Source organism: Frieseomelitta varia, unplaced genomic scaffold, assembly GCF_011392965.1.
Source record: "Frieseomelitta varia isolate USP_RPSP 00005682 unplaced genomic scaffold, Fvar_1.2 scaffold_279, whole genome shotgun sequence".
Taxonomy (NCBI): Eukaryota; Metazoa; Arthropoda; class Insecta; order Hymenoptera; family Apidae; genus Frieseomelitta; species Frieseomelitta varia.
This window is the reverse complement of record NW_025110011.1, coordinates 39578-51548: the sequence shown is the minus strand read 5'-3', so window position 1 is coordinate 51548 and position 11971 is coordinate 39578. Positions and strand designations below refer to the sequence as shown.

The 11971-nt window shown below is 30.4% G+C and overlaps 2 protein-coding genes across 10 annotated transcripts in view; both read right to left on the bottom strand.

The window, feature by feature from the left end:
* The window catches only part of LOC122529128 (ankyrin-3-like), a 71755-nt gene extending 67435 nt beyond the window's left edge, over nt 1–4320 (bottom strand). For 2 of the 3 annotated variants that reach the window (XM_043654927.1, XM_043654926.1), the window contains exons 1-2: nt 4079–4319; nt 1831–2167 (exon numbers count right to left, since the gene is read on the bottom strand). In XM_043654927.1, the coding sequence (XP_043510862.1) occupies nt 1831–2049 (219 nt within the window). In that variant the 5' untranslated portion in view covers nt 2050–2167; nt 4079–4319. Of the gene's footprint in view, nt 1–1830; nt 2168–4078 lie in introns of all 3 variants that reach the window. The other variant, XM_043654928.1, reaches the window with a different exon arrangement.
* A 1115-nt stretch (nt 4321–5435) lies between these two features.
* LOC122529129 (uncharacterized protein MAL13P1.304-like) lies at nt 5436–11697 on the bottom strand. 7 transcript variants are annotated; one of them, XM_043654929.1, is made up of 5 exons: nt 10686–11697; nt 10504–10606; nt 10302–10388; nt 9079–9256; nt 5659–8427 (listed from the first exon to the last, which is right to left on the bottom strand). In XM_043654929.1, the coding sequence occupies exons 4-5, from the start codon at nt 9229–9231 to the stop codon at nt 5890–5892; spliced, it is 2691 nt and encodes an 896-aa protein (XP_043510864.1). In that variant the 5' UTR covers nt 9232–9256; nt 10302–10388; nt 10504–10606; nt 10686–11697; the 3' UTR covers nt 5659–5889. The 7 variants fall into 7 exon arrangements, with proteins under 7 accessions (XP_043510869.1, XP_043510864.1, XP_043510866.1 ...); XM_043654931.1 differs by having other exon boundaries at nt 10311–10388; XM_043654932.1 differs by lacking the exon at nt 10504–10606.
* Nucleotides 11698–11971: the final 274 nt, after the last annotated feature.

The following is an 11971-nucleotide window of genomic DNA, read 5'->3' as shown; positions in this document are numbered from 1 at the left end:
CACGTTTCAAGAATACAAACAGTATAAAGTATTATAATATAAACGGTATTAGGTCTGTCTCTTTTAAAAAAATATAAAAAAAAAAAAAAAAAAAAAACAAGTCGATTTTCTACACTTCTGTGTACACGTTACTACCTCCTGGTAGTGCCAATAAATTTATTTTCTGCCTTGTAAAGTAACGATCGAAACCAAATGCAACCACTTGTGCTAGTTTTACGAACAAACTCGTTTTAATCTCGAGTTGATATATAATTAACTTTAAAACTGAATGGAAGATAAATAGAAACCAGTTGTCATTGTGTATCATTGAACACAATACAAGCACTGGATCCATAAGATCCTGAACGCACAACGTGCATCCTTCGCCTCCAACTTTCACAGCCTACGTGCTGCGTTAACCATGAACTTTAGGCTGGAACAATCAGCCATTAAACTGAACACGATCTTTGTACGCTAATACGAGGTAAATGTAAGTATATACGATGGACAAGTCACTTTACTAACAACATCTTCGTATTATAATACTTGAAGCAATCGCAACTGATGATTAAGCAAAACCGAACTGCTCTTCGTGTTCAAGGTTGTTATCCCGTTTTCATCCATCTTGAGTCTGTGTATTGACAATGAGTCATCTCAAAACGACCTGAATATCGATCGAAGTGAAAAAACTTTCAAAAAATTAAAGTGCAACGACGATTTTCGTCCGACGACTCTTTTGTTTTTGAATGGTGCGACAGTTACTTACAATTTATCGCTTAAATGCACTAGTTTATTTTAAACCTCGATTAGATATCAAAACCCCTTTGTGAAAATAGTATAAAGACTGTACAACAAAGGATGCCACAACATCACCTTGTTGACCACAAATTGGATTGATTTAAACTTAAATCAAGTGCCCTATCGACTTGAACAAATCTCCATTAAGTACATTTAATGAACACCAAGCAAATTACATGACTGTGCTACTTAATAGAATGTAAATTACGAGCCGATTCATAAGTAACTGCAAGAGTCTTTAAACTCGTTCGTAATTCCAAAAACAAGTAATAAAAATTAAACGAAATATCAGACATCAATCAGTGGAAGTTTCCTATCTAAATTTTATTTTCTTGGACATGATAAATCTGTCCGTTGTATCGTCAAGTTACGCATGAATGAATAAATTGATAGCAGCAGTAGTCATGTGCAGGTTGTTATTGCACATAGCTTGAGTAAATGTCCATTGGCTGTCGTTGTTAACTATTAGATGCGCCAAAGGGGGGAATCTAACGATCGCCTGCAAGTTTCTTACGGTACTGCGACTACTGAAAACCGGATACACACACAGTTCCCAGTGTCGCCTTTCTCTCTTCCATGAATATTAAATTACGACATTTCATCAAAACTTTGTATTTCCTAATCTTTCTTTCGGTTAAGACCGACTGAAAGGCACATACGCTTACTCATCTCTCTTAACACAATAAATGTTCTGAAACCTGACACTCGGTGACTGGTGTGACAGCAAGAACAGGAGAACAAGTATATGTGACGAAATTCGTAGTAAAACGATGAAATTTAATGCAATTATTTTACGTTTAGCCATTGAAATTAATCAATAATTATATTGCAAATTACCGAGCCACAAATAACACTGAGAACCTAACGCGCAAATAATTTTCTCGCATAGAGCGAACCTAGAAATTGTCTTACATTCAAGACACATATAAAAATGACGTAGGTACGTTATCAACAACTAACGAAATATCACATAAAAGAAGACGAACTCGATAGATTTAAATATGTAGAAGCGAAAGGAAAAAAAAGAAAAAAGATCCATAAAAGATCTCTTACCTGTTTGCCAGCGCGAGGTAACGTCTCCACATTGGTACCGCCGACGACAGGCGCTTTTTCCGGTCCCCCATTCTGCTGGCTGACATTTATGTTGGCATTAACATTCGCATGAACATTGGCGTTAACATTGTTCACGTTGTCGGTAAGGTTCGTGTTCCCTACACCGGCATCCCCACCAGCGCCAGTTCCACCCCCGCACTTTCCTTCCTCGCCCGTCATCACTTCAGCCTCACCCTCCGCCGGTTCACCCCTGTCTCACCCTTTCGCGTTCCACGCCTCGAGCCTTCCTTCCGTTCACTGATTACCAATGTCGGTCCGCTGACCAGAATCCGGATATCTGCCCAAACGAGACGACGAATCGTTGATCAAGAGAAACGGGTCAATCTATCGATTAACCGAGCCGATCGGTTCGGACGATACTTTCAAATCTTATTCCCTCTTGTCACTTTCCCTACTACCACCACGTCTGTACGATATTATATCGATCCCACTGGTGACAAAAGCCAAGCTACTACGAAACCAATTGAAAAGAAGATGATCCGTGTATGTTTGACTTTGGACTGCATCTTGGAAATTAAAACGAGAAATGAAATTGAAACGAGATGCGATTGATTAAATGCGAATGAATTTACCCAACGCGATAGAATAATTATTCACAGACAAAATCGAAAGGACGTATCGTGAAGCAAAGTAAAGAAATGGGACTGAATCGACTCGCAGCGAGGTGTCAAGAAACACGTCAGAAGAACGATGAAAAAAAAAAAAAGGATTGATCCGCGATCTGACCCGATTAACACGTCACGTTCGAACATGCCCTTTCTTTCGCCGACACGCTACCGAGATTCATTAGAAAATGTAGAATTATTTTCGTTCACTGGTCGCCGCTATTTTTAGGATTCTGAACGCGCGATACGGGTGGTATAACGGTATATGACGAGCTAGCTCAAGCACGCTGGAGGCAGACTTTGCAAGGCACATGCCGATCGGGAACTAATCAATTAATGGACCGAGTACTCATTGGTGATTAAACAACCGGAACTAAATCGCCACTGTAAGTTGCCATGTTTCCATCCACGTTTTTAATTACATCGCGAACTACGACCACGACTCGATCACCACCGGTTTAATTTTAACCAATCTTCAGGCAGGCCGGTTTCCACTGACGTTACCGAACCAACGACAAAGCTGTCTGTGTAAAACCTCTGGCGTAGACCAATCCACTCACGGCGGACTGACTATAGGAAACGCTACCGTTCATCGGGAGAAACTGGGCAAAATAGTTTCCGATAGCTGCGAGGTACTCGAGTAATCGTACATGTAGCTCTATCGTCGGTAGTGGAACCAGGGAAAATCGATTCGGCCGTGCCCGTTTGAGCACTGCGCGCCTCTCAAGTGTACGCGAACCACCGCGATAAAAGCAGTCACGTCGCGCGGGATGTTCGTTTTGACTTTCGGAATCACGTAAGTAACGTTTCCACGCATCTCGATATACCAATGGCAATGACTCGAACACAAATTTTTTTTATCCAGAAACGCCATAGTATCGTAATAGTGTCGGAATAGAACGTGAATTTAACGAACGCTCTTTAACTATATTGCAATAAAATTTGAGGAAAACGTGTTGTTCTCTAATTTTTGTTCGATACGAAACAAGAAGAGATTCTAGAGTTCAAAAGATGAAATTCAAACGAGAAAAGGATAGAAATAAACATATTTGACACTTCTGAAAGAACGTGAAGCAACGAGTAAGGAGTACGTTACATTTAACCCTCTCTAACAAACAGAATAAAGCGTTACTGACACAATACGTGTGATGAGAATAAGATTTCGATGCAGGTTCATTCATTAAAAACGTACGACTTCCGAATTAAAACTGAGATAAACAGACTTTATAAATCAAGATTTAAGACCGATGGAAAATGGACTCCCCATATTTCTCTAAAGCAGAAATTCCTGCCTCGGGCTATTGCCCGAGTCACTCTGTATACATATATCGACTATGCCGGCCTTAGTTTCTTATTCCCTATAAAATTCTACATTTTAAATCTGGCAATCAGCATTTAAAACGTTCCTGCAAACTTCGTTCCTCCCCATTTTCATGACTGAATATAACAAACACCATCTACTAAAGCGGGTCAACTTGTCGAATAATCACTTTTTAATCGGATCCTGATGCATCGAAAAATGACGCGATTAACCAGAGAACCACAGGGTGTTGTGGCGATACTTAGGATTCCCGAATACCAACCACAGAATACCGAGGCACTTTTTCCATCAAGTGTTTTTTCACTGTCAAATCACACGACGTTTCGTCATTTTTCTTTTTCTTTCTTTTTACTTTTGTCGATACGCGAACCGAATCATATATATGTGTGTGTGTGTGTGTGTGTATATATATACTACTCGAAAGGATTCCGTCCGTTTAAGAAAGTTCCGAGCGTAACGCGACCACCCTCCCAGAAACTCCGTACGGCTTTGATCGGTTTTATAACTCTGATGGCGACGGGTACGCTCGAAGCGACGCCTGGTGATCATGTTCCAGATGCGCTCCGACTACCCCCTCTTTTCAATTGAGCTTCCCGATTATCACCGTCTACTTCACAGAATATACAAGAAATTTGATCCTTTTTCAATAGGGCAATGTTGAATTCAAAATTACATTATATAAAATCATGGAACATGTTTGTCTAATGAATGAATGAATGAATACCGATAGAACGATGCTTTTTTTTTTAATATTCCTGATCAATCTAATTGTTTAGCTATTAACTTCATTATCAAGCTTTATTATTGTTATTATTTTTAAACTTTAAACACTCAATTACATTGTACAATATATTTATTGGGTATACATTGTTTAATAAACATTCCTCAATAATCATATCATAAATCAATAATTTGAAGGTAAAAAGTTATATTTTTACACATTTCACGCAAAAGTCCTTAAAATCAATGATAAAGTTTCATTGCAAGTTATATGGTATGGTAAATGGTAGTACTTTTTATTATTGACACTTAAATACTAGGATAATAATAATATATAATAACATATCAACACATATATTTCGCAAAATTATAAAGAAACTTGCTTTATTTTATACTTTTAAAAATATAATAACATGTTATACTTGTACTAACTAATAGTTTTTTTTTACACTTTAATATGAAAAAACCAAGATAAAATCATTTAATCACATAATTGTTATACATAATGTATTAACATAAATACTATAAACAGCATCAACATAGTTAATAAATTCACATACGAAGACGTAAATTATAATTTTAGAAAATTTCTATTTGATTTTTTTAATTCTAAAAAACCAAAATATAAAAATGATTTAAAAATTATCAATTCATATTGATATCATTTTGAAAAACTGTTTTTATAATAATTTATATATATCTAATATATTTATAATATAAAAAAACATTTGACTCAGCAATATTTTAATTGAATGGAATACTATTATATTATTATGTACATTAATATGTATAATATAATAAATAAATATATTATAGTATACATGTTACATATATTTAATGAACAATATTTGACTTACTTATGATTCAAACTAAATTTTAAAAAATTAGATATTATTATAATATTTCAAATTATGTACTTTTATTCATCTTTACATTGTTTAAACCTACACTTTTATGTACATGTATATTTATTTATGTCTTATGTACGGTGTCTTATCCAACTATCACAAGTTATAATTTTGAGTATGTAAAAAAATGTAATGTTCAAAACTTTCAGAGTGGACACTAGACTATACATTTGAAATCTTTTTGTTTCATCTAACAAAATTCTTTTCTATTTTCTACTTTTTCTACCGTTTCGAAGTCAGGATCCCCTGTAAAATTACATTATTTTATCTATACATTAGACAATGTAACATATCCTTTCTATGTAATACACATATAAAGTAACATACATATGTGATATATACAAAATAATATTTCACAATTAGAAATATTATTTATTATTGTATTAATTATGAAAAAAAAAAAGAAATAGAAAAATGAGAACTATAAATTGCATTATAGGTAATTTCATTCATAAATCAAACTACATGACTCTTTGGATAATCTCATTTTTCTCATGTAAATCAGAAATTCTAACTGACTTTTCCCATATAAATCAGGAATTCTATCAATCGAATATATGTACTTATTACCATGAATATTTCTCCTATGTCTTAACAAACTTCCTTTGCTAGAGTAAGTTCGTTTACAAAGATGACAAGGAAATCCAAGTCCATAGTGATATGCTTCGTGCCTAGATTTCATATTATCATAATATTGGTTATTACAAGTAGAACAGATTGTTAACCCATGTTCGGCATCAAAATGTATTTTTCGATTTGTGGTAGTGGAAAATCGTTTATCACATTGAAAACACTGAAACGGTACTATACTATCAAAATGTCTACGCGTCACATGTTCATCAAACTTTTTATATGTACTTAGAATCTCATTACACCAGTAACATTTTATCTGCATTGGTAAAGCAATAAACTGTTTTCCTTCATTAACGGAACATTGATGCTCATTCCATGTGACAATATCAGGAAAATTAATTTTACAGTATCCACACAACAACTTTGAACTATGATGATGTTTACTAGTATGAATGTCAAGAGCTTTTCTGGTATAAAATTTAGAGCCACATACACAAATATTATATTTTCTAGCAAAATTTCTTTTAATACCATTAGATTTTTTGTAGTTACTTCTGGTAAGAAATTTCTTTTCCTTTAAAAGTTTTGAGTTAACATTATTTCTGTAAAATTCATCATTTGGTTCTATTTTTAATTCTTGTTCATCATTTGGTTCTATTTTTAATTCTTGTTGTTCGCATAAATTATTTCCCACTTTGTTCATGGAACTAGAAATATTATCATTATAGGAATTGATTTGTGAATCTTCTTCAATGTCAATATCAATATTTTCATCTGCAGATTGAATTTTCAATATACTATGTTTTTCGCTGTATTTAGAAAGTTCTAAAGTTTCATGTAAATCATCTTGTAACTCTATTTGGTTATTATTTTTAGAAGTATTTGATAATGTATAAAAATTTTTTGAATCCTGTAATTTATTTTCATTTTTATTATCTTTATCGATAATTTCATAAGAATTATTCCTTTTCTTTATTGTTATACTAATTCCCATTCCAGAATTTTTATTTTCTTCACTCTTTTTACTTATGTTGTTTTCTACTACTGGTTGATTTGCATCAACTAAAAAAGTACATATTCTTTTATGCGTAAACAATGTATGAGGATTACGAAATGTTCTTCCACAAGAACAAATATTTTTATCATCACTTTTATTTTTTCTTTCATAACATTTTATATTTGATATCTTCTTATCCTTGATCGCATGTTGCACAATTTCCTCCGATCTTCCTTTATTTTTAAATAAATTTGAATTATTTTTACTACTGCAATTATAATTATTTGTATTCTCGTAGGACGTATCAACTGAAATTAATTTTGATTTTGAGTATAAAGGAGAATTATAATAATTATGTCTGCTTCTAGATAAATGGAAATTTTCTTTTGTTTCTCCGCGAATGCGATGAACACGTACATGTCCATAAAAGCTACTTAATGTATAAACACCAAGGCAAATTTCACATTGACGAGTACCTGATCGTACATAGTGTTGCGTGCTTAATCTTTGTCTTTTGTTTTGAGTATTATGTTCTTTTTGAATGATTTCACTCGAAGTTTTATTTTCATCACTAGAAAGTCTTCTTTTTAATTTATTATTTTCAAGATTAGTACACGTTCCGTTTAAATTTTTTAACATAAAATCAGGTGATTCAATTTTATGGTAATCAACTAAGTGTTTCCTTATATCCTTCACAAATTGTTTACACAATGTACACGTTGATGAAGTTGCAGAATGCTGTATAGAATTTACTTTTTCATTTTGTTTTATTTCTTTAATTAATTTTCTTTCCTCATTTTTCATAGTTCCATTGATATTAATATCATTATTATTGCATACCAGACTATTAGTAAATTTGCTTCCTTTTAGATGCAGATCTGAGACAACAATATTGTTATTTGATGATGAAACATGCTGCAATGAAGCTACAGTATTATGCAGTTGTTTATTTTCACTTTTTTTTAATGAAACCTTTTCAGAATTATCTTCTTCTTTTTCAGTATTATTAAGCTCTTTTTCTTTCACTTTGTCAATACCCTTGTAATACCGTCTTGGTGCAATATAAATGCCATGTATTCTGTCTGAATGATGCCTTAACCTTCGATTTTCAGTATACTGCTTTCCACATATAGTACAATGAAATAGCTTCTTTTTAGATTTCACAGAAAATTTAAAATTTGGTAACTCAGCATTATTGTTACCTAATACTGGTTCGTATTCAATATATAATGGTTTTGAAATTTTTGTTTCTGATGCATTAGATGTGTCAATCTTAGTTGTGCCTTGTACATTTTTTATTACTTTTAATGTTTCCCATATTTTATCACATCTTTCAAGCAAAATAACAGGATCCTTTAATTTGTGTGGTGTGATCAAAGGAATTGATGTTATCTTTTGCTCTTGAAATTCCTCCTGAAAAGATATGTTTGTGTATTATGGTCTATATTAAAATTAAAAAACATGCACAGTTTTTCTTCTTTAATTTTATATTTAAATAAAATTTATGCTGTTACAATATATATCAGAGAACGCAATTTAATATTCTTTTTTTATTTATTACAATGTCACATCGACTATAATTTATAAATAATTCATTGTTATTATAAATAAATATATTGAGATACTATCTTACTTATAAGATTATAAATAAACATTAAATTAGAAAAATCAAACTTGAACCTACAACAATAACGATAAAGATCACATCTGTAGTAAATTCATTAATCCAAAAATGCTGACACTATGGAAAAAAAAAAATCGTATCCACATCGTAAATTTAAAATTCCCGCCATAAACTAGTTAAAGCACACATTGTTTATTCTCTTTTATATTATATAAAAACAACAAAATATTTAAATATAAACTTTAAATATGAAATATATAAATATGAACTTTTGAATAAAATTCAATAAATTTTTAATGACGAAAAACTATTTTTGTTTAACAACACACATAGAGAATTAATTATACATAAAAATAACAAATTAAAGAAAAAAAAAACTTAGGTTATATGTTTAGAAAAGTATATAAATATGCTATATATATTAGTAATTATGAACTTACCACATTCGATGTATCTTCAATTAAATCAGTTGCACTAGGGCATATAGGTTCTATTTTAGGTATAGATATTAGTAATGGTTTATGGTCAAATTCTTCAGTAAATTCAGTTTCTATACAATGTTCATTTTTTTGTCCGTTATCCGTATCAAACATTTTAGTTTAAGAGAGAGATTAAAATCTAAAGAAAATTTTAGAAGTTATAAATTCTGAATACAGTCATGCAAACCAAGCGAAACGAGCCGACATTTTGTTTCCCTTTCCATCATTTTGATGCTGGCAATCATTTCTTTACTATTGGAAATTATTGTTTCTTAATATTATTTACAATACTAAATATATCATAATAGTTGTCACACAATAAATCACATGTACTTAGACTAATCTAATAAATCATAAAAGTTACTGAATTATTTTATTCGAATATCTTTTATTAACTATGTAATTATCTTAAAATCATCTTAAAGGAATAATGCATTTAATATACAAATATGACTTAATACTTAATATTTATACAGATTTAATGTACACATTTAAATAAAAAAATTTTATAAAACTTGAAATATAATTATGTAATATATTTTCGAGGTTAAGTTTAAAATAAAAATATCCATTGGCCAAGATACCGATTTTTTTAATTTTTATATTTAATGTTACCATATTATATAATTTTTTAATTCTTTTATAGAATAATCACACAAATATTACTTCATATAATTATATTATTTAAAAAATAAAATATTAAAATATTAAAAATATAAATATTTTATGAACTGTATTTCTTTCCTTAAATACATAATAATAATTAAAAATTATTTACTAATTTAATTACAATATATAACAACTTAAAATATAAAAAATGTTTAATAATATGAAAAAATAATATGGAAATATGAAAAAATAATATGAAATAATGTAAAATTTGATAATAAACTTAATTTTGACTTTTTAATAAATTGCAATAATTTTTGATAATAAACAATTTTAAGTCAAATAAATGTAAATTTATTTGTAATAATAATATAAATTTATTTTTATTAAGCAAATTCAAAAATAAGTTAGGTGCTGGCAGCAAATTTTACAAATATCATTGTATCAAATATAACATGTGTGAGCAAATTGCTAAACACAAAATATTATAAATTTTGTTTTAATATCTTTTATTTTGATTGCCTAATTTATTAAATTATTTACTCCAAATAAAATTTACAAATTAAGACTATTACTCATCTCACTAGGGGATCCTTTAAATACTAATCCGTCCCTGCTTTGTATCACTAGACAGCAATTTTACAACTTTGTTGTATACATCACTAGACAACAATTCGGAGAATACATTGATTTTACAGTCCATTCTCAAAAATAATTATGAAATTATATTATGTTGTAGATATAAATAAACACATTTATTCAACATATTTTCCTTACTGAATTGGTGAAACAACTGGGTTTTGCGTCATGAACAGATTGCGTTACATCAGAAATATCTTTGTACAGTAAAGATTCTTAACTTTTGTTAACAATTTTAATTCTATACAAATATATAAAGTCATATTACTTATTAAACAGATTCTGCAACATACTAATTTACATCTAATTTCTGTACTTACATTAGTTGATGCATCGAAGTTGCAACCGAGCTCCAAATAATTTGGCATGCATTGGTGGATACGTTTTACAGTAAAATATGTACAAAAAGTAGATTTTCTGAGAAAAATTGATATGCATTCAGGCAAGAATCACTGGAGACTTATTTCGAATTGAACTAAAACCTCAGATTTTCGATAACTGAGATTTTGAGGAGAATTTTGCTGAGCGTGTTGTTATGGCCGAACTCACTTCAATATGTGGTTAGAGATAGCAACTCGTGCTCCAGGCAGGATTTAGATCATGTGTCAGTAGCTTTTAGTTGTGGTCTTATATCCTTTCAACAAATCGACTATTACACATGTAATTTGTAATGTAGCGTAACATTTATTAACGTGTTTATATAAAAATCAGATGCCAAAAACACCTTATCTGTTATTTGGACATCATATTGGTCACAATTGGTATTGACTATTTTCACGACATACCGATAATATTTTAACAAAAGCATGGAAAAATAGACACTTGGATACTTTGATTTAGTCATTTTACATAAATAATTGTTCAATCTAATTGAAGAAAATTTATTTGTTTCTATTTACAAATCTCATTAAAGACATCTTAAATAACTATAGAAAGATCGTGCAAAAGTGATAATATAACATAAAATCCCATATAGGAAGTCCAATTTTGTTTAAGGTTTCAAGACGAAATCAATATATCTGCGTAGATATATTCTGCGACACTCGCGCTGTGTATCTGCTGCATCAATGATTTGCTGTTCGCTTGAGGCATAATTATTATTATAACTTAAGACATTTCTTCAAATCAGTATCACTACAAAGAAAATTGCTGAATTTGTTTAATATAGAACTGAGTTTACAGCATTTGGTGCAATCAAATGTGAGATACTAATCTCATTTAAGATGAACGATATTCGTTTATGAATTTACACGACCGCTTAAGTTTAACGTAATTTGGAATGTTGTATGGTATACAACAAGATAATATGATCTAATATAACCAGGTAGTGGTAATAATGATATGAGCTAATTCCAAAGCTAATTTTAAAATGATGTTTAATAAACAAAATTTAAATATGAATGAACCTAGAAATGAATGAAAATGAAATTTAAATATATGAATGAACCTTATCTTAAATGACAATATGAGTAATAACAGTCAACATGTAGTTTGTAGCAGCATACATATGTAAGCTATACAGACTATACAATATTAAATTAATCTAAACCTATTGGATTTCCTGGATGAAATAAGGACTAGAATCTATATTATGTATGTTTACAAC

Coding starts and splice junctions, on each gene's coding strand:
- LOC122529129 (XM_043654929.1), bottom strand. CDS start 9,231: ATGTTTGATACGGATAACGGACAAAAAAATGAACATTGTATAGAAACT. Junction 8,428..9,078: donor TTGAAGATACATCGAATGTG/GTAAGTTCATAA, acceptor ATATCTTTTCAG/GAGGAATTTCAAGAGCAAAA.